The 23,918-nt window shown below is 38.7% G+C and overlaps 1 protein-coding gene and 1 pseudogene across 2 annotated transcripts in view; one reads left to right on the top strand and one right to left on the bottom strand.

Annotated features, from left to right (window-relative positions):
• Positions 1–4,206: 4,206 nt before the first annotated feature.
• Positions 4,207–23,918, bottom strand: part of GPR158 (G protein-coupled receptor 158) — a 315,465-nt gene continuing 295,753 nt past the window's right edge. Inside the window, exons 8-11 of the mRNA XM_081136819.1 lie at positions 17,080–17,218; positions 13,029–13,134; positions 9,370–9,516; positions 4,207–8,569 (exon numbers count right to left, since the gene is read on the bottom strand). Coding sequence (XP_080992945.1) covers positions 7,118–8,569; positions 9,370–9,516; positions 13,029–13,134; positions 17,080–17,218 — 1,844 coding nt within the window. The 3' untranslated portion in view covers positions 4,207–7,117. The remainder of the gene's footprint in view (positions 8,570–9,369; positions 9,517–13,028; positions 13,135–17,079; positions 17,219–23,918) is intronic.
• On the top strand, positions 17,609–19,983 carry LOC308562755 (elongation factor 1-alpha 1 pseudogene; annotated as a pseudogene). The gene is made up of 2 exons: positions 17,609–17,693; positions 18,598–19,983. The product of its transcript is annotated as an elongation factor 1-alpha 1 pseudogene (transcript).

Here is a 23,918-nt window from a genome sequence, read left to right on the forward strand (position 1 = left end):
CCGCTCCTAGCTTGGAGTGTACTTTCAATAAATCTCACTTTGCTCTACTCTCATTTTTGTTGACCTTAAAATCTTTTCTGTGTCCAGGAGAAGAACCGGGGTCTCCTCATCATCTCCCCAGTAACATAGTGACATAGAAGCATGGGACAGACTGAAGAATCTCAGAGGGAAGGCAGGGGTTGGTGGGTGGGGAGAGATTAACCAAAGAATTTATATGCATAAATGCAGAACCCACGGACACAGACAATAGTGTGGTGAAGGCCTGGGGAGGGGTGTGTGTGTGTGTGTGTGTGTGTGTGTGGTGGGAGTGTAGGGGTCAATGTGGGGAAAAAGGGGACATCTGTCAACAATATAGATAAATTAAAAAAAACTGTAGCTCCTAAATGGTAATAGATACTGAAGAATTTACTTCTATTTAATTTATGTTTGGGATACAAATGAAACAAATGGGTTGCCAGAATTTTGATATTTTAAATGAATTGGGAGACAAGCATATAAATACTCTATTTTTATTTTTTTTTAACTATATCTTTATTGATTTCCGAGAGAAGAAGGGAGAGTGAGAGAGAGACAGAAACATCAGTAATGAGAGTAATTGATCAGCTGCCTCCTGCAAGCCCCGCACTGGGGATTGAGCCCGCAACCCGGGCATGTGCCCTGACCCGGAATTGAACTGAGATCTCCTGGATCCTAGGTGGATGCTCAACCGCTGAGCCACGCACTCCAGCCAGGCTAAGTACTTTCCTGATATACTAAAACAATGAAAATAACTAAGGCCTTAGAACGGGCTATGCCTTGAGCAGTACACACTGATGAGGAAAATGCATGTGAGAACTCCAGTAACAATGATCTCTTTGAGGTGAGGAGGGGCTCGGTGCTTTGTAAATGCCAGGTTATTTTTATAGGATTGATAGTTAAGATGCTCCCAAAAGGTCAAGCATTAGGCTAGGAGAACAGAATCTTGAGAACCCAAATATTTTCAGCTTTCAATGGATCAGACCCATTCACTTGGAAGAATACCATTTTTAAGATGTGAGAGAAAGAAAAATATTTTTCATAATCTTTATTCTGTGGCAAATTTAAATGCCTTTTATAATTTTCCAAGATACAAACAAGTAGTATGTGTGTGTGTGTATATGTAACCTTTATATTTTGTTCACATCTAGAACAAAGTTATGTGTGCATACATGAAATACATGGATAAGAAATTCTAAAGTCAGTCAAATATCCCAATAGTTTGTTCAAATGACTCATTTTTCAGAACACCTGAAAGCCTAGTGTCAGGATCTATTTTTATGTGGATGTGTTATATATAGACCCCTCCATGCTTTATTTTCCAGAAAGAGTTCAAATAACTACAAGCAAGTTCCCACAGCCAAAGTAAATATTTCTTATTTTTTATGAGATGTGGGATTGTTTTTTATAGCTCAAACAAACTGGGCCATGGCCCGGTTAAACCCTAAGCTTCTCCCTCCTTATGGTGACAAATCAAAACCTCACGATGCTGGGGAGCTGGCGTTAACATGGTTCAGTCATAATGTGTACACTTCCCAGGAATGGCCAGGATGTAGGTGGAAGACCAGTCAGCAGTCCACATTTTAGAAACTCTACGGCAAATTTTCATCCAACCCCTGGATTTCTCTTTCTCTTCAAGTGTACTTTAGACAATGATTACTAATTAAAAATTTCAATTTGGCAAATATTGATTGCACTCAGGAAAGCACACCGCTTGGAATTGGAAATATGGGGAAGAATTAAAAAAAAAAATCCTTGCCCTCAAGGAGCTCTTAATTTATTTAGCAGATGGTTCAAACAGTAGGTAACTAGCTAAATTGCTAGTCAATGCAGTAAAACAGATTGTAACCAATTCCTCAGGTGAGCAGAGGGGAAGGGGGAATTCACTGTGCCTTGGCATTAGGAAAGGCTCAGCCTCTGTGCAGAGGGTAAGCGAATATCCAGGTGGCTGGGGTAGCCCAGCTTGTGCTGCTATCCAGGCAGAATTATAATTCTGCACTTTTACTCTCAGAGGCTTCCTTTGCACAGAAAATTACATGAACATACTGGAATCGAAGCACACGTAAGATATTGACAGGGAGGAGAAGGGAAAGAATTTCACAGAAGACAAGCAGCGAGACCAAAGGCATGGAGGAATAAACCCCCTGCTATGTCCAGGGAAAAACTCTTTGCAAAACCTTTCTCTTGTATGCTCAGAATAGGGCATTTCCATCCCCCTTCCTTCGCTATGGCTGTGTGAGCTGAAACGGGAGTGTGCTCTGTAGCAGCTGTCAGGAACCTTGTATTTGCACATTTAGCTTATCTTTCTTCCTAGAAATGTGACTTGTGCAGCACAGACCTTTTCCTATATTTTCCTCTCGTTTTTCATTTTCATTTGATCAGACAGTTTTATTTCTGGTAAGTACTACTTTCACATCACAGAGAAAGAGAGGGAAATTAAGAATCAATTCATCAATTCATACATTTCATTATCTGCCTTTCAACCAGTTAACACTGAATTAGAACACACAATAGGCTTCAAGTTTGCCCTGTACTTTGCAAGAAACAAATGTTTAAAGAGAAAATGACCACAGTTAGGATATCATTTCTCTTCATAACTGTTCAAGAGGAAAAGGGTGTAATATGCTGATATAATAAAATCTTAAGTAACTTGCATTGTTTTAGAACAATAGATTTACATGATTATTTTTGTATGATAAAGCCAATTTCTGATAGAAATATTTCCCTTAGATATTTTTAACGTTAAATTCCTAAATTCAGAACAAAGAAACAATATCTATCTTTATTCATAAATATATAAAAAAAATACAGCCATCAATGAAGCAATTCCAACAAACACTGAAAAAAACCTCCACCTTGCTTATCATATAAGAAAGCACAATTACTTGATTGTCATGATTTGTTAATCCCCACACACTTTTTGTCTTAGCCGGTTAGGCTCACTCAAAGAGCTGAAACTACTGATTCTGTGTATAAATACCAAGAGCCTATAGAATATGGAATACATCATGTTGAGAAGAGATGGGGAGTACACTGTGAATCCTTTGAAGAAAAGATGGTTGCGGAGACCAGGCCGATCCAGCTCCCTCCTCTGCCCTCTTGCCACACCGCTTCTTTTTCTGGAGCTGCCCCAGAGAGTGGCCGCCCGCAGCTAGGAGTTGAAGTCCACACTGCAGCAAGCCCTTTGCTCCTCTCCTAGCCCGGGTGGGTATCAAGGTTTTTCCACGGCATGAAGCTGGTACCCTTTTCCACACCTTTTCTCAGTGCGGATGATATGAGGGGTCTATTGATCTTCAGTGAGGGCTTTTAAAACTTTTGAAATTATCCAAAACGTCCACAAATTTAGAAGGAACATTTGTACATTTATATTCGACATGGTTATCTAATTACTCTGATTGTTCTGACTTCATATGCGTATAACAGAACAATAAACCCATTTGAAGATGCTATTTTGATGAAATAACCAATAATCTTTTCCTCTCTTCCTTAGACCCTCCCGTATTAGTCTTCTCACTGATCTAGCTGCCTCTAGTCTCCTCCTACTTCAGTCCATTTCTGGGCTGCTCCCCAAATGATCCTCCTAAGACATGGCTTGATTATGGCCCTGTATAAAGCTTTTTGATAGCTCCCGGTACACCAAGGTGAGGCTGTAGTTCATCTGAAGCATGGCAGGCAAGGCCGTGCACAATTACCTTGCCAGCCTTACACTCTTTCCCTTTCAGGCCTGGTGCCTCTGCAGAATTTCAGCCTGGCGAGCTTGCCCTCTCTAGGAAGCCTTCCCTCACTCCGTGACTTAGAATCTCCTAGGTATCACCACGGCAGTGGCTGGGTACTCTTATGGGCCTGAATGTTATTGGATCTCTTGTTCATCTAAAAAGATCATCATCATTGCTTAGCTGCTTGCCTGATATGTGTAAATTGAGTAAATTAAAAAAGGTAGCCGAATTAGTTCCCATTTGGCTAGAGCTTTCTTAGATCAAAACCACTGGCCCTAACAGGTTTTACTGGCTCCAAATGATTACCTGTTTGTTTGAAGCCACATCTGGCTCATCATATGTTCCTATAAATAGGGAATATGAGAATGTATGTGCATAACTGTGCCAAAGCCAAATATATATAGGAGTCCTTCTAAGCTTGGCTAGGGAAAATCAATTCAGTTTTCAACAGATAAACATACAAATCACCACAAATCACTTTCATATAAATACGTTTTATTGCAGAGATGTTATCATTATTTACATGCTGCAACATGTCACAACATAAATTTACCAAATATTTCATGGTGGGATGCTGTAGGTTTCAGATAATAGTTTCAGAAGAACCACAGATTAAGTGAAGAGACTTACAGCTTTATTGACTCTACACCTCTTGGTTGCTAAATGCTAGAGGTCAAAGGCAGTGTTTTTCAGTCCTACCTGTCTCACTCGCATGCAGAAACCTATGAAGCAAATACAAGAGAACTGTCGAGTTTCGAGTCCCTATTGCCACCAAAGTTTACAATGGGTTGAGTTATAATTCATGTCGTAAAGCATTTAATTCCGGCATAAAATATACAGTTCTATTAAATTGGTATAAATCTACTTATTTATAAACCCTGGCTTAAAAACAAGGACAGGATGCAGCCTGCACATGCACTGAGAAGGACAACCTAGCGAGTGTCTGTGACCTTGGAAGTGTTTATTCACTCTCTTATGATCGACCTGGGAAAATAACCTCAAGAACTGCAGATTTAAACTTCTCTTGGTGATAAGTAATGACAATGAAACTCTAGGGAAGGCCCTAGGCACTCTCACTGATGTATGCTGGTGGAGGAAAATCTGCGGACAAAGGTGAACTTTGGTGAGTTTCTTTAAGCCACACCTTGAGCAGGATTACCCCGAGGTGCAATAAAAAGCCACTGATGCCTGACTGCTTATTTCTCAAAAAAGTGAATAAAGTGCTAACAGATCTCAGACATAAATTAAACAAGCACGTGGGTCTGGAAACCGGCATACAAATATACCTTAACGTGGTATTTCTAAGTTACCAAGTAGCTAGGCCTTGATTGAAAAGGAAGGGAAGAAGGAAATAAATGAAGGAAGCACACACAAAAATAGAATTTCTCTCTCTTCGAACCTACCCCATGAACCTGAGTGATGCACAAAGCGAGGAACTGGGTGAGGGAGATTTGTGCACAGCTTTGCAACATGGTGAAGGGCTCATTTACTCCTGAATAAAAATTGCTGAGGAAGTTTTGATGATACGGAGAAGTCCTAGTTTTTACCATTCACTGAGAATGATATTCCCTAAGAACAGCCCTGCATCCACCTTATGATTCCCTTTCTCATCTTTTATCCCCCTAGCATGTCTTCCTTGCTGCTCATGAAATGAAAAGTTACTTAGGCTGGAAGTGTCCTGGCCAGATGAGCCCTTGAGACTTCAGTGTTCAGCGTGAGAGAAAGGGAAGTCAGGGTTCCGTGTTTAAGTGATTAATCTTTAAATACAGTGAGACTGAGCTTTGAGATAGAATCTCCTCGCACGGTCACATCAGCAGGGCTAAGTCAGCAGCTTAGGATTTTCACACCAAGAGATCAGTGTGGAATGCAATAAATTTTATGAAATATGCTTTGGGGGCTGTTTCGCCTTGCAAAGAACCCTCTGCATTTTAAGTTTTGAGCTAGGTGGCTCCTAGTGGCAATTTGCAGGACTTGTAAGTTTTCCAATGCTTGGGAGAATGATGAGCCCATACCACCTTATAGGCTTGGAATAAATCAGATTATAAATCTCTTTGGGATGAGCCCAGCAAGTTCTAGCCCTAGCTGAAGCAATGAATAAGAGTTTATGAGAATAAATAGTTTAAGGTCATTGAAAATATTATATATTTAGTATGCACAATAAAAATACACCCATACAATGATCTTGATGTTATCATAATTTTTCTCTTTAAAAAAATAACCCCTTGAAAGTGCTACCAGGAGCTCCTTTTCTGTCTGCTTTGAAAGGCAAATTTCCTGGCTCTACAGTCCTGCTGCAGTTCTCCTGTCATTCCTAGTCTGCCCCTTCCAACGGTAATAATAATGCACAGTATATTTTTCTCACTCTTAGAGTCTTCCTTATAAAATGCTGCTAAGTATGAAATACGGAAAGAGTTAAAAGGGACAATTAATTGGAATGAAGGCTTTATCTATCTCTGACTTCAAACAATAGGTAAGTTGTCCTTAACTTATTGAGACGTAAGACTATGTAGGACCACTGGATGTCCAGTATTAATAGAGCTTCTGAGTCCTGGCACAAAGTGCAAAACAAGTAACTCAACTCGTATTAAAAACCTGATTAAGACAGTATAACAAACCATGATGTGAAATAATAGAGTTAATCCAAATTTGCAATATATAAATCACAAAACTGAAAGGTTTCATCATAACAATTATGACTTTCCAAGCCAGAGAAAGCTTACTGTACTTCAAGAATCAACTAAAGTTGATAGATAACAGGGATTCTGTAAGTTGCAAGAACAATTGAGTAGCTGAAGGTTGCATAAATGTGTGTCACATAATATCAAAGTTATTTGCAAAAATTATACAATCTGGAATGCTTGAGTATGAGACACAACAATGTACTGAAACATACATTTGTAAGAAAATGAGAGCAATCATTAATATAAAAGATTTTTTGGGATGCATTAAGTTAGCAGTGCTATCAAGGTTATATAGGTAAAGTAAGTTCTTTTCAGCCAGCTACTTAGAATCTCTGTCATACTCACTGATGTCTTCTTTGCAAACTTCTTACCTCTTCTGTGTCTCCTGGTTTGCCTTGCTTAGGATCTTCGAAGTCCCATGGGTACATATTGATCAGGGGCAGACATTGAGGGCTACTTCTAAACATGCTGAAATGTAAAGATTTTCCTAGTGCTACCAGGGGAAAGACTTTTTGGCCAGTCTAACTTCTCCATGATGATGTTTCTCTACCCTCCTTAGTATTCTTCCACCCATGCCTTTCATGTTTCCCTGATTGACAAATACTCCTTGGGAATCTTTGACCCTTATATCTTCTGTCTTATCAAATTCAGGGTTTCTTCCTTTTCTTTCTAGGGATGCTACACTTTGAAAGTACCCCAGACCTCTTATTTCCGAGGCCCTGGTATTTTATTCGCATTTAAAGTCGAAGAGGCAGGTAAAGCTACACCATTTTTGGCATTTGGTTGATCTGGGGTCTCAAACTCCCAGGGACACACCTCAGCTCGTGATGTTAAAGGCTGCTGACAGTTATTATTTGACTTATAGGAAGATGTCTTTGTTTCCTGGTCTCCTATTTGGTTGAGATTTTCATTTTCTACTGTTGATGCTATGACTTTGGGGGACAGTTCTTCATATTGCCCAGCACACACACTGGCTGCACAAAGCTGACCGCCATTCTCATCTTTTGCTCTCCCTGGGGGAGCCTGAGTCTTGGAAATCAAATGCTTCTCCTCTTCAAAACGGGGCTGACCTTGGCTTTCCCAAGGGCAGACCTCAGCCTTGTCTATGCTCTTCTGGTTGGATTGCTGACATAGTTCAGCTGCCTTAGGCTTGTAATGAGATCGCTCCTTTAAGGACAAGGCTGGGTTTTTCTCCATTTCCGAAGCCACAATAGATACATGCTTTTGAACTTTTGATTCTGAAGGCACAGGACCAGGGGTCAGGTCATAAATCTCCCAAGGGCACACTTCCCCTATGTCACAGTTGTCCTTCATCTGGGTGGTGCCCGGGCTCATGTCTGGATTGGCAGTGGCGGGGTTGGGCCTTTGCTGCTTCATAATCCCAGACTTCTGAGGTTTCCTTGGCTCCTCCAAATGATTGGAGTTTGGGGGGACGGAATCTTTAGTCTCTGCGTTATCTGAATTTGAGTATTTTCTGCTTGTCTCTTTATCTTTTGGCAGAGGTTTCTGGGATTTAGCGCGTTCTTCCATACCCGACGTTTGGGTTTTCCCAGCTAACCCCAGAGTCTTCTCCTTGGCACTGGCTATGACACTGAGCGACTTTTGTAACATGGACGTTCGTGGGTGCCCGGGCTTCTTCTCTGAGCTGAGATTGTGAGCGCTCGCTGACTTACACACCAAAGGCACAGACTCCGTGGACTCAGCCTCGCTGTTTTCTTTCAGTGCCTGTGTTAATTTTTTACCCGACGGGGACTCCAGCGTGGAGTTTTCCGTGGCTTCCTCCTCTTGGCTCTCGGTGGGGAGGCTGTCGGACTCGTCGGGCTGGTCCCTCACATGGTCGTAGGTGCTGTGGGACTTCTTCAGGGAGAAGACTCGGCTTTTCAGGGACTCCTCCTTGGGCTTCCCAGCGTTGGCTGAAGGCTCGGGGGGGTGCCTCCTCAGGAGCGCGGAGCTCCTGGCCGCGCCGTGGTCCGCCGCCTCCTTGTCGTCCTTGGAGCACTGCCTGCTGACCGTCTCCGGGATCTCGGTTATGCGCCTCATGATGGAGCGGCCCAGGCCCTTCTTGGAGCACCGCTTTTTCTGGAGGTGGGGGTTATTCGTGATCATCTTCTTCCTTTTATATATTTCCAGCTGGGTGTAGAGTTTCTTCAGCTCATCCTGCCAGAACAAGAGAAAATTCACAGGGGTGTTTCAGCCAGATAATATCACGGAAGGTCATTTTAATGCGATAAGCCTGAGCCCTCTCAGGAAACTTCTAGAGCTCTTCCTAACATTTCTGACCTACTTTCTCTTCATTCTTACTTCCTGATCATTTTGTATTTTGTTTCGCATAGAGCTGAGACTCTAAGACCTACACCCATGCTTACTAGCCTTGCTTCATGGAGCAAGAACTTGGAACTTGCAAGTTGTGTGGGCCAGACTGAGCCCGGACCATAATAAAACAGCATATTGTCTACCGATAAACCACATCCTTGCAACAATATTGGAAGCATCATGTAGCCCCTGATAAAGTTACACGTAATGTTAGATTAGGTTTAGGGGACAGCAGACCATCACATACTAAAAGCATCTTTTTTCTCCAAAAGCTGACATATCGTCACAGGTTATTTTAAATAATCCAGGCTCTCTGCTCACAGAGGGAGCCAACCTTTCCATCAGCAAAATGTCATAAACCGTATTATGGAACATGCAGAACAAGTTCATCATGATGTCTGCCAAAGTCAGTTGAGATGATCAAGGTTGGTTTGTGCATTCTAATTTATACCATGATTACACATTTTAGAACAGGATCCACTTGGCACTTGATGTCTTCAGTTCTTACATAAACACACATTCTCTCATTTTCTTCCTTTCTAACACGCATATGCACACACGTGAGCACACATGTATACCAACCCGCACATGCTTGCCTGCATAAATGGGGCTAATTTGAAATGAGAAAGAAATGCTGGTATTACCCGGATGTCCTCTGGATCCAAGCTGTGCTCACTCCACGCTGAGTTGATGCTGCTGTTCAGGTAGGATCCAGACCGGCCCATGTCCAGCTCATCCTCATAAGCTTCTGTAGCAATGTCATCTCGTGGGTTATTGCTTGAATGTGAAAACTGCAATAGATATTCAATCTGAGCTCTAGACATTGCCCACTGTAAGACATAGCATTTTAATAATAATTTTCTAAAGGTTCTAATGTTACTATCATTTCTTCAGCTTAGATGAATTTGTTCTCTGAACTCTTTACAGCAGTTTGCTGCTGTGTTTGTGTTTTGCTTTCTGTGTTACACACTGATGTGGTACTGGGCTCTCTCTTTGACTTTTGTCTAGGCTCCTAGCATCAACTTACATTACACCTTGTCCATAATATTTGCACTTCGAAAATGAAAATAAGTACAAGACTCCAAAGAAATGTTCTCTAAGTACAAGAATCCAAAGCAATGTTCTTTAGACCCCCCACTGGCAGCTGGATGGGAATTTTTTTTTGAGCAGTGGTGTCTACCACACATTTATCATTTTGCTTCACATAGGGGAGGCTATATTTCACCTCTGGGCACTGTTGGCCCTGATCACAGGAATGTGACTTTCAATCCACAATATATAGTTTTAAAAAAGTCTACTTTCAAAAGGTGAAGGGATTAAGGATTACAAATTGGCAGTTATAAAAACAGTCACAGGAATGCAAAGTACAGCATAAGGAATGTAGCTGGTAATATTGTAATAACTATGTATGGTGCCAAGTGGGTACTAGACTTATTGGGGGCATCATTTTGTAAGTTATATAAATGTCCAACCACTATGTTGTACAACTGAAACTAATATAATATTGTATGTCAGCTATAATTGAAAAAAGTTTAAGTATTTTTTAAAAGTCTACTTTTAAGACTTGGGGAGCAGGAGATCTGAATTCCAGCCTCACGGGGTTGGCAGTGAGATTTTAAACAAGTCATGGACCTCTCAGCACTGTGCCCACTCAGCCTGAGGAGCTCTGGGCTAGATGGCACCTAAGTTCAAAATTAAAAGCGTCACTGAAATGACATATTATTTTTCTCTCGAGCTCATTATTCTCAAGCTCCCCTTCATCCTATTTTGACATATTTTTATTATTTTCATTTGCTGTTTTGATATTTTGCAGTTTCATATACTCTTGCTATCTCTATTCTTCAAAAGGACACCCGAGGAAGAGTGAGTTGGGTAAATGAAGAAAAGCAGGGAGAGCCAAAGCAATCCAGCCACTCTTCACACAACACATAAACCAAGTGCTTGTCCTGTGAAAACAGAGAACAGTTTAGAAGAACACAGGTGCCCTTCTCCCAGCATGTCCTCAAGTCAAATATTCCTTTACAGAATTAACAGATCACCTTTTGATAATAGAGATATTTTAATGGTCATTGTCCATGAAAATATTCAGGTAGGAAGGTAAACCTAAATAGGAGGGATCATGTGAAATGGTAATTCTCTATTTAAGTAGCAATAAATATTTTTTAATTGGAACTGGCTGAGAAACCACAAAAACTGATGAGTCTTTCCTTCACTGCTCTACTTATGTTTGTGGTTCCAACATCTGCCATTACTTAAGGCCAGAAAGATGAATAAAGTAGAGTCCCTAGCCCCCCAAATAGCACATGCTACTAGTTAAACCACCTGGAGCTTATTTACGAAAAGAGCTTTTTTTTCTTTCTTGAGCAAAGTCTTAAAGACTATCGTGAGTTTAAAAAACAGTTATTTGTCAGATACTGTCCATTTCCTGCTTTATTATTTTTCTTGTGTTTCTCTCTACCTAAAATACTATTTCAGATATTTATCTTATTTATCTTTCCTGTTTCCCCATCCCGTCCTCCGGAACATAATTACCAGGAGATCACAAATTTTTATCTGCCCATTACTCTGACTCCAGGATCTAGAACAGTGCTTAGCAAAGCCTCTCAATCATTTTTTAAAAAAATTACTGTTCTTGAGATAAAATTCACATACCATGAAATACTCAATATACATTGTACAATTCCATGTTTTAGAGCATATTCACAAGGTTGACTGACCATATTTTCAACACCCCAGAAAGAAACCTTGGACTCATTAAGCAGTCACTTCCATTTGTCGTCCCTCCAATCCCAGCCCATGACAACCATTAAACTGCTTTATGTCTTCACAGAGCCGCCTATTCTGGACTTTTCACATAAATGGAATCATACAATATGTGGCCTTTTGTGTCTGGCTTCTTTCACTCGGCATAGTGTTATCAAGTTTTGTACAAGTTGTAGCATGTATCAGTACTTCATTCCTTTTTATTGAATAATATTCCACTGTATAGACATACCACATTTTATTTCCACATTAATCAGTTCATGGAAATTCGGGTTATTTCCACTTCTTGGCTATAATGAATAGTGCTGCTATGAACATTCAAGTATAAATTTTTGTAGGAGCCTATGTTTTCAATTTTCTTTGGACCTCAAAAACAGTTTATTGAATGAATAAGGAATCTGAGTATACAACCATCTGCTGTTATCATATTATGCAAAGTATAAAAATGGTTAAGATAAGTTGAAGTAACAGACTAATCCATGAAAATTGTGGCTATTTGGTATAATTCAAATAAGGAAGAAAAGAGGTAGTTGCTTTTTTTATAATCATTTGGCCTTTTCAACCAGGCTGTATTTCAATGTTTTGGTTGTCTGAGGGTTGAGATAAAGCTTGGGGTGAAAGACAAGAAATCACAGTTCTTGTTGCAGCCGTGCTAATGCCATATTGTGTGGCAATGATAAAGACTGATCCCTTCATAAAGTACGCAAATGTCTCATCACTATGTTGTGCACCTGAAACGAACATAATATTGTATATCAACTATTATTGAAAAATAAATTTAAAAAAGAAAAAAGGCATATAATGTTCTAATATTTTGTTGTTCTACGTGTAAAAGAGGAAAATAATGAGAATGCTGTGTAATTTGTATAATCTGTTTTTTCCTCTGATATCATTTCATTTCATTCCAGGCAACCTTACTGCCATCAAGTCATAGATGGTCTTGGCTAATGTCAAATTATACAGCTAGTCTGGGTGAAGCATGAGTTCCGAATCCATGTGTCCTGAGTTCCAGCCCAGTCCCCCCACTTCATTAAGCTGCCTAGATAAGCCTTTGTAATAATCTACCATTATTAAGCAAGACTCTTCTAGGCACACTATTTGAATTATTTATTTCTATTTAAATAAAAATCCTCTGAATGTTTAAAACAACATTTCTCTGAATATGAATTCAAGACAAGAGAATTCTTAGAACAGTATAATTCTCTTTAAAAATGACTTTGATGTTATAGCTACAATGAAAGCCACCTTGAACCCATAACAATGAAAACTAACTGGATATAGAAATACTTGGAAAGGACTAAAGCAGATGATGGGCTTTGAACATTTTAAGGCATTTAACAATTATGTGAAATATTTCATAAATCCCCAAAGAAAACAGACACCTAGTTTCCTGAGGACCGAGCTTTAAAAACATTTTAGATGTCAAGCCAATCTCCACATCTCCCTTGGCCTATATTGCCAGGCATTTTTAAAGGAGAAACAACTCGAGGCTCATGTAAGATAATTGTTTTTCAAGAGAAAAGTAATCTTAGAGGAATACCTTTGGAATCAAAAGCAACCCAATGGTGACTGTCACAGTCAAATGAGTGTGTGCAAAATACAGCATCAACATCCAATCAGACTGAAGCCTTGAGGCAAGAACAAATCTGAAATTAGAATACACCAAGTTAGCAATCTCACAAGGTCTCTCCTTAAACACCAGAAACTTGAAAACTCTTTATCTCAGTGGATTAAGAAAAATATATAAAGAAAAAAGAAAGGAAAAATATTGTGTTGTTTCTATGACATGTTTTCATCACAGAAGTATAAGGGCCTAGGTAATCCCGATTGGATGCATAATATATGAACTCTCTATTATTTATTACTTTAAATTATCCATAATTAGAAAGATAGCATACACATTTTAATGTATTAAACATTTCCTCAGATTATCGTTTTGTATGTAGGTTGAATCTGCAAAGCAAAAACAGCAAACATATGTTACTTCAGTAAAAGAGTTGTTGCAAACTGGCGGTTTCTGGCAAATTTGGGTGTAAAACATGTCCAAATAACTCATGAGTCTACATTCTTCATTTAAAATATTAATTAGAATTAAATGGTGAATCTTTAAAAAAATAATTTTGACATATACTGATGTCAATTATCCTTAAATTAACCAACTTATAATTACTACCACAGTTTTTGGGTTGCAGTTCTGACTAGAAATATCTCAAGAGAAATTGGGTTTTGTGCTAGTTTTAAAGCTTCATTTAAAAAGAAAGAGTATTTCAACTTAAAAAAAAATAGGTCTAAAAGTCAGGAACATAGAAATATCTGAAAATTGAGCTTAAGAATAAAAGCAAACTTAAAAAATCTTTGTATTTTCTCAAAGGTTTGCTTTATGCTTGGTACTAACAATCAGTAAAAGATTACAATTGGCTGGGCAAATGCCCTCTGCATTATTTACCCTTCTAGACTTAATCCTTGTAAATTACTTTCCTTTAATCTGCCAATTTGGTAAGAATAAAAGTACATGTGTGTATAATATGTAGTCATACTTTTTATTTATATATGTATACATACTCATATGCATATATAATTTTATATCTTAAGCAGATGAGAAAGAATATATATATGCCCTGTTAATAGAGAATACCTTTGCTGATGCCAGAAGCTTTATTTAATATTATTTTATTCCAGGAAATTATTACCAAAATGGATCTATCTGATTTAAATTATTATGCTATTTTTTTTCTTACACTTGGACTATATTAATATTGGAACCAAGCATACATGAATTCAGTCCATGTGCTACTTAGTTTAATTATTATGACCTAAAGTGAGTGTTCTGTGGACTTACTGTGTTAAGCTATAATTCCATCCTTGGTTTTTCATGGCTGTAGAAATTAAATTTCCAAAAGAGAGTAGCTAACATACAGGGTGGGGCAAAAGTAGGTTTATAGTTGTGAGTATGCAAAACATAGAGTTTATTCTTGTATTATCATTTATTAATTATTGTATTATTTTCCATACCAACAACTATAAACCCATTTTTGTCCTACCCTGTATATTATATGATTCTTTGAAGCCAATACACTACAATCTAATCAAGTCTGGTCTATATAGAAAGGTAAGTCAATTTGGGAGTGAAAAGGGAGGGCTTCCCATCAGGTTTGTTTAGGCTTGCTTAAGAAAATACTAAAGCCTACCAAGCCTGGTCATTCTGCTACCATTGGAAGTCCTCCCTGTTCCAAACTGATAGAGGGCCACATAGCTGTTTAGAAGAAAACTGACCTTGTGAGGATGCTGCATCTAGTCAACACCAAATCTACTAGGTGCAACATGAATAATTCAGTAAGAGCTTTGTTTCCATGAACTCAGCTCATAGTTTATATGGTTCTTCTTGCTGGGCTATGGGTTGTATGGGACTCTATAGAAAACATTTAAGCAAAGTAAGTAAGCTGTTTTCAATGAGTATTTTAAATATGTTTCCGATCACCTTGGCTCAATATTAAAACAGTATTTTCTGAAGTGCTGCTAATAATCACATGTCAATTGAAGGGTGGGGAGATTCCATGGTAGGTTAAGTTTAGAAAATGCTGGTTAAACAAAATTAAGTAGATTTCCTATGTCTGGACTTCTCAGTATGCTAGTTTGCATCATGACTTTCTTAAAACGGAACTATCGAATGCCATGTAACATAAATATCCACATGCATTTAAAAATATAAAAAAGTGACATACTAATATGTTAACAATGCTTATCTTTGTGTAGTTGGATCAGGGAGTTTCTTTTTGTATCATCTTGTGAGGTTTTTTCTGTAATGACTGTCTATTGCCTTATTAAGAATTTTTAAAAAATTTATTGAAAATAATTTACCTCAACCACTTTTGATAAGATGTGGACTACTTGAAAGTTTAAAATCCACTGGAAAAAATACCCATACTTAATGATGAAAACTGAACAGGGTAAATCAAGGTAGAAAAGAATATAGATCATTTTAGGTAACTATTTTGAACAGATTTAATTTCTTGAGCAATTAATTTGGTTCTAAGAAATACAGCAGGTAATTGTAGGACAGAAGTGGGAAATCCTTTGCATGGCAATTACACTCTGACAATAGAAGACGTTTAGACTCATCTGTAATAAGCCTTCATGAACGATTATAACTCTTTAGTTGGTTTGTTAATGTAGCATTTAATTTATAAGTGATTTTAGAGAAGCATGTTTGTTAGATCTTGAAACATATGTGCTTGATATTCTGGAAACAACCAACCAAAATGCAGCTTTTCCTGGGAGATGGTTTGGAAGAAGAGTAAAGGCCATTGAGCTCAGGCACCAAGAAAAAGCATTCTCAGGTGCTCACTACATTTTCGACCAAGGGCACCTGCTCTTAGAGACTTGACTCTAGTCTGTGTAGAACTGAGAAAGCACCCATCTCCCTGCCTGTTCATTACTCCATATTTTGCTTTTCATCTTTCCTCCCTCTTCTACTCCCTCTCCTCTTTCTGTCTTGCAAGGGGGCAAGACAAAGCAAGGAAGCAAATTCCCTTGATTCCTGGCCCTCTGGTGGAATTTCCAGGGCTGTCATCATAAATACCTCTTTTTCTTACCAGAAGTTCAAAAAGTGTATGCTATGGCATCATCTATTCCTAGAAGTGCAAGATGTCATTTTATGATTGTTTACTAAAGTAAAAGATGATAATTATCCTGCAAAACTTCCACAGATTCACAACCTCCCATGCTGATTCACAATATTATTAATCTCTATTTTCCCAATAAGGGCAAAGACAAATATTCAGTTTCTAATTACATTCTTTAGCATGTCTTAACTTTTACTAATGTCAAGAAATTGAATGACATCTTTTTGATGCTTTTCAAATTATAGTATTCCTTTTCTGTTTTTTGTTCTGAGTTTTTCATTTCATTTTCAAATGTGAATCAGGTGAAAATTCCCAGAACATAAGTCATACGTATTTCATTTTGTCCACTTATCATAAGCCACTTTCTTCCTTTGCACTCATTGATTAGAGAGATACATGTGACATTAAAAGCGGCGGGCCGGGCCATACATTCTTACCACTGAACGTTATTGCTAAACTGTAATAATGTCAAAACCCCATTGCCCACAAAAATACAGTCATCAGTTTGAAGTGGTTTTTGGTTTTGAATTCAGCAAAATTCACACATATATGTTGTCTATCTGAGTATTAAAATTTTGAAAGTATAAATCAGCCTATAAAACATGAATGAAAACATAGATAATTTATATCTACTTGTATGTATTGCTTTATGTCTTCAGAACAAAAAGTATTGCATATCATAAATGATATTCAATGACATCCCCATAAGTGGCTTAACATAATGAGTGAGTTAACCTTCAAAATAAATGAAGGCAAAAAACAACCCATCAGAAGGAACTAAGAGGAGCAGAGTTAAAAAAACAACTATATTCATTTGTCACTTCTGAGACAAAGAAATTAATCAGCTTATAAAACACCGTCTTTCCTAAATCTTTCCATTATGCATGTTATCCAAATTTGCTATTTAAATTAAACTAGAACACATTGGAAAAATAAAACAATTGTTTTCTAGCTCTACAGGTCACTTGCCTAATTGTATGGAATATAGCAGAGATAATCAGCTCATTGTGAACTGCAACAGCCATGTAGCGTGGCTCATGAAATGCTGATGGGACTGTCCGTACTGCATAGCAGAGATAAACACCCCACAAGAGGAATAAAAATTCAGCTGTGAGAATAAAAACAAACAAACAACTTTCCATTAGTTTTATAGGTGAAGAAAAAAGTAAAATTTAAGTTCCTTAGCATGCACTTTGTTTTATTGTAAAACCATAAATTTAGAAATAGGTGCATATAGAATATCATTCACATATAAACATAATCCATAAAGTAATTTTTAAAATTTTATTCAGTGCACAGATAATTTTTCAAAGGTATACTTTGTTTTATTATTATTTTTTAAACAGTGTTTGGTGTCTCAGATTTTTTTTTTTTTGCTAATATCTGGCTTTTTCCTAAAATAATTATGAAATAATTTTCCACATTGCCAACTGAAGTTTAAGATGTTCATAGAGCAGCTGAGTGAAAATAAAGTCATCAAGGCAACCAAAGGCTTGTAATGTGTTTCTATGCAGCTTCTGGAAACTTAGGCTATTACTGCATTGAGTCTAGTTCAATGCATAACGATATCCATTCCCAGAAATGTGAGAAAACAGGTTGCTAAACATTCTGTGGCATGTTTGTAAATGAACCATTATTTCTTCACACATGACAGACATCATATCTTTTGTGGGTGGAGTGCTGGGGCCTTAGTAAAATTCACAACCACCTTGTCTGCTGGCTCAAACCAGAAGAGACCAGCACAGTGTAGCAGTTAAGGAGAAGGGCTTCAGAATCCCACTGGACCTGAGTGGGAATCCTGGCTCAATCCCTGATGAACTTTGCATAATCTGAGGCAATTTAACTTCTCTGGCCACAGTTTCCTTATCTGGAAAATGAGGATAATAAAAGTACGTATTTCATGGGATTATATGCTAATGAAATCAAATAATGAATATAAAGCACTTAACATAGTTTCTAACACAGTATGGTAGATAAATTAATTAAAAACCATAAACATTTAAATAATTGGTTCTTATTGTTTAACATCTCATTTGACTGTTTTTTCCCCCAAACTGAACACTGCTATTTTAACTCTTTCTGACCAAAAACCTAATAAACCTTACAATCCATTTTATCTGTCTTACTGACATGACCTCATTGAAAGATAATATCTAATTAATAAGAAGAAAGCTTTAATTTGGAGAAAACATTTTATGAAATACATTACCTAAAGGTAACCTAAATATATACTGAAACACTGATTTCCGTTCTCATGTGTTTTACCTGCCCAAGTTTCAGCATATTTCTACCAGTATTTAAACAATAGGTTGTGCCCCAATTATTGCAAATCTCTTAAAACACAATTGCCAAGAGTTACCCTAAAATCCTGACGTGGTCAGAAGCCCAAGAAAAAAATAACTCTCATTCAAAGATCTCCATGGGGATTTTTTGCAATGGTTTTGCCTCTGGAACACAGGTGTCGTAAAAGCCACTGCTAAATATAAGCCAAAGTGGGAAAGGAAAAGACTCATATCAACATCGTCATCATTGGACATGTAGATTCTAGCATCTACTGGTCATCTGATTTACAGATGTGGTGGGATCCACAAAAGAACCATCGAAAAATCTGAGGAGGCTACTGAGATGAGGAAGGGCTCCTTCAAGTATGCCTTGGTCTTGGATAAACTGAAAGCTGAACGTGAGAGTGGTGTCATCATTGATATCTCCCTGTAGAAACTTGAGACCAGCAAGTATTATGTGACCATCCTTGATGTCCCATGACACAGAGACTTTATAAGAAACATGATTACAGCCACACCTCAGGCTGACTGTGCTGTTCTGATTGTTGCTGCTGGTGTTGGTGAATTTGAAGCAGGCACCTCCAAGAACGGGAAGACCTATGAGCATGCCCTTCTGGCTTACACACTGGGTGTGAAACAACTGATTGTTGGCATTAAAAAAATGGATTCCACTGAGCCACCCTATAGTCAGAAGAGATATGAGGAAATCATTAAGGACTCATAGCAACACCTACCTACCATAAGGAAATTGGCTACAACCCAGGCACAGTAGCATTTGTGCCAATTTCTGGTTGGAATGGCAACAACATGCTGGAACAAAGTACAAACAGGCCTCGGTTCAAGGGATGGAAAACCTTCAGTAAAGATGGCAATGCCAGGGAACCACACTGCTCGAAGCTCTGTATTTCATCCTGTCACCAACTTGTCCAATGGACAAGCTCGTGCATCTGTTCCTCTAGGATATTGGTACAAAGTTGGTGGTATTGGTGCTGTCCCTGTGGGCTGGGGGGAGACTGGTGGTCTTAAACCTGGCATGGTGGTCACCTGTGCTCCGGTCAATGTTACAACTGGAGAAAGTCTGTTGAAATGCACCATGAAGCTTTGAGTGAAGCTCTTCTGTGACCATGTGGGCTTCGATGTCAAGAACCTGTCAGTTAAAAATGTTCATCGTGGCAACATGGTGGGTGACAGCAATGACCCACCAATGGAAGCAGTTGGCCACACAGCTCAGGTGATTATCCTGAACCATCTAGGCCAAATCAGTGCTGGATATGGACCTGCGTTGGACTGTCACACAGCTCACAGTGCTTGCAGATTTGCTGAGCTGAAGGAGAAGACTGATTATCTTTCTGGGAAAAAAACAGAAGATAGGCCAAAGCTTTTGAAATCTGGTGACAGCGCCATTGTTGATATGGTTCCTGGCAAGCCCATGTGTGTTGAGCGCTTCTCTGACTACCCCCTCTAGGGCTGTTTTGCTGTTCATGACATGAGACAGACAGTTGCTATGGGTGTCATCAGAGCAGTGGACAAGAAGGCAGCTGGAGCTGGCAAAGTCACTAACTCTGCCCAGAATGCTCAGAAGGCTAAATGAATATTATCCCCAATACTTGCCACCCCGATCTTAGTCAGTGGTGGAAGAAGGGTCTCAGAACTATTTGTGTCAATTGGACATTTAACCTTAATAGTAAAAGAAAAGGCTGGTTAATAATTAAAATGCATCGTAAAACCTTCAGAAGGAAAGGAGAATGTTTTGTGGACCATTTTGTGTGTGTGTGTGTGTGTGTGTGTAGCAGTGTTGAAGTCATTAGTTTTTCTAAAAAACTTGACCAGAAATATGTCACAGAATTTTGAAACCCATTAACACAAAGTTTAATGAAGAAAAGAAAAAAGATCTCCATGGGATGTAGTGGAGGACCCGATTATTCAGTATGTTATCCACTGACCATGAGCTATGAATGTTCTTTCCGGCCAAGCTCTCCTGGGTCAGGAAAAGCAAACCAGGTAATGCTGGTCTTCATGTAGAACTTCTTTTCCTAATTCTTGCATTTCTGTCCATGGTACTACTATTGCATATTTACTGGGGTTGAAATCTCAGAGCCAATTTCATTGGCTCATTTCTACTCTGAGTTATTTTTCATATGTATCAATCCTTTCAACATCCACAATTACAATTTTTCCCTATGCTCCTATCAATTCACTTACCTGTTACAACTATTTTTCAACTGCCCCATCTAAACCTGGCTTCACCCTGTGTTAATCCTTTCTTCCTAACAGTGACAGGTTCGTGTTTCTAAAAGTCCACTTTGACCATATCAGGATTTGTCCAAAACTCTGCAACTCTATTTTGGTTAACTCATTCACATTTCCATTAGAATATTCACTCATGCCCTCTTAAGACCCTGGAAATAATTCCTGACACAAAAGTAGTACTATAAGGGATTCCTGCCAGGACAGGCATATCCTTACTTTCAAGACTTTCGTGATGCTCAGGCTTCATGTTATCTGCCCACATAGTTCGGCCTTACTCTTTTGTGCTTTATATTTCTTAGACCCTGACTTCTTGTCTAGTCTCTGACCCTCAAGCCAGTCTTTTGTGAGGGATTGCATGCATCTTCATTCAGACATCTTCAGTGGCTCACTATTATTTTTACAAATGCTTGGTTCTGGCATTCCAAGCCCTCTATGACTTTATGTTATAAATCCAACATGGATCTCCCAGTGCTCCCCAACATGAACTTTGAGCTGACCCAGAAAGACTCACTATCCTCTGAACACTCCAAAGTTCCTTATTGCTTCTGCATCTTAGTTCAAGCTATTGCTCACACAAGAAATCTCTCACCCACATTTCCAAATCTTAACCAATTTTTCAATGTCCAATTAAGGTCTTCATCACAAGGCCACCTGAAATGATTCTGGCTTACATTGAATTTTCCTTCCTTTAATCTCTTATTGTTTTTAACTATCTATACTACACAATGCAGAGGATAATGCCACACAATATAGAATTGGGGGAATATTGTTCATGGAGACTGACAATACGTGTTAGTCCCTCCCCTTCTTAACTCCAAGATGTTATGACCTCTTTCAGGGCAAGAATTGAGTCGCTCAATTATTTTTTCTACCTTTGTCCACATAGATGACTGCACAGATACTGAGCACCTATACACAAGATTTTATAAGTATTTGTTGAATTGAGTGAACAGAAATGACATCAGTTTTACGATATTGGAGATGTAGACTTTGTTTCCTTGACATTCCATTTTACATTCCATTCATAATCTAAAGATCATATTGGTATTATTATGGATAATGGTAACTCCTATTTATAGATGAAACACTAAGTGAGTGTATGGTACTGTTCTTGGCAGTCAAGAATGGTGAATGCAAAAGTATTATTAAACAACACTAGCCCAAAAATATGCTGTAATTGAAGGATTCTTATGTAGCTGAATTATAAAAACTATCTCCTGCCAATTATTGCAGTGCTTTTATATAATGTTATACTGAAGATTCAAAAAGGAAAGTAGTTATCAGGTTAGTGTGCTACAATGGAGAATTATATTTAAAAGTATAAAACAAAACCAGATTCCTTGTAATAGCTAAGCTGAACATTAAAATCATTTCATTAGCAATATCAAACAATACGTTCTAGCTGAAAAACAATTTATTATTCAAAGAACCAATTAAACTAAATGCAATATATAAAAGTTGTGTTGGGGAGAAAGTCAGTTTCACATAATTAACTTCAGACTAACACTGAAATTAGTAAAGAAAATATGCAGATGTTACCAAATTTTGCAGTGTTATTACGTGGGAGTTGAAATATGTGTTGTGCTTCTGCTCTAGAAAATAATTTCTGGTGTTAAATTATTTTGATGGAAGGCATTAGTATAGTGAAAAAAGGGAATTGCATCTATATTTAAAGAGCCAAATAGGACGCTCAGGAAACTGAGGTGTTTTATTTTTTTTAATTTTTATTAAAAAATAAAATCTTTATTGATTTCAGAGAGAGGAAAGAAAAAGGAGAGAGATAGAAACACCAATGATGAGAGAGTCATTGATCGGCTGCTTCCTGCACACCCCCTACTGGGGATCGAGCTCGGAACCCGGGCATGTGCCCTGACCGGGAATCGAACCTCAATCTCCTGGATCCTAGGTTGATGCCCAACCGCTGAGCCAGTGCAGCCGGGCTGAGGTGTTATATTTTTAATCTATAAGGGATAACACTCAGTTTAAAAGTTAAATACCATAACCTTTTAAAAATTAATATACTGCCCTGGCCAGTGTTGCTCAGTGGTAGAGTACTGGCCCACACACTGAAGGGTCATGGGTTTGACTCCCGGTCCAGGGCACGTACTTTGGTTGCAGGTTTGCTCCCTGCCCCCCGTCGGGGCGAGTGTGGGAGGCAACCAGTCGATGTTTCTCTCTCTCCCCCTCCTTGTCCCCTCCCTTCCACCCTCTCTGAAAAGCAGTGGAAAAAATATATATCCTCGGGTGAAGATTAACAAAACAAATGAACAAAAATTTAAAAATTAATATACCATAATGAAAGTAATTCAAGTTATCGTTCCAAAGGGCTGGATCAAGCAAAGAAGGGAGAATGAATACCAGTAATACCAGTTCTTTGACACTGACGTCTCAGCTCTAAGACCACCCATGAGGGCTGCGAGGAAAACAACTAGGAGTACAAATGTCTCTCAAGCTGTGGCGCCCTGCTTTGCCATGTTGCAGAAACATTTTGTGTTAGTAACATTTTACTCTTCCTAGTCCCTTTGAAAATTATTTTTACATGGCATAAATAAATACGTAAATGAAGAAGCTTTCAGTTTTCATTTTCTAAGTGTTCTCTTTAACTCTCTTTTCTATTATGCTTTTATTGTAATAATATGGGGGCGGTGCAAAGTTATCATTCAGTATTAAATCAAACAACCTCAACAAAGCTTGAAAATAGCTGAAATGCCAGCGTTCTAGGATTCAGCTGGCATACAGAAGCCTCGGGATTCTGGAGGCTTATTTTGCCTTTTTGGTTAAAATAAGGACAATTACGAGAGTTACAATGATGAAAACAGTGAGAGTGATACTTCTTGAAAGAATTTTAACCTTGAAAGGGGCTTTATTAGACCATGTAGTTTGGGGGTAGGTTTCTGAGTGTGTACGTGGCCACGAATGCGGGCGGTGGTGAGCTGCTGTTATCCTGCTTGTGGGAAGGCCCTTCATTCAGCCTGGGATAGAGAAGCATCAAGAACAGGGTGCGTGTTGCAACACATTTCACAACCAGGACACTGGGGGGCGGAAGGTCTGTTTCCTCCTGGACTCTCTGGGAGCAGTGAGCCCCGCGATGGGAGAGCTGGGCTCTGGGACGTGCCTGGGAGAACCTCGTCCCATCCCAGCTGAGCTCACTCAAGTGGCAGGAGAGCAGGGCTGGGACCCAGGTCTCCTTGGTTCCTGGCTGCTGTTCTCTAAATCACCTCCTTGGACTGACGTTTTCTTGAGCTCTGTTAGCAAAGGTATAAATAAAACCCTTGG

Source organism: Miniopterus schreibersii (assembly GCF_964146895.1).
Source record: "Miniopterus schreibersii genome assembly, chromosome: 1".
Lineage (NCBI taxonomy): Eukaryota > Metazoa > Chordata > Mammalia > Chiroptera > Miniopteridae > Miniopterus > Miniopterus schreibersii.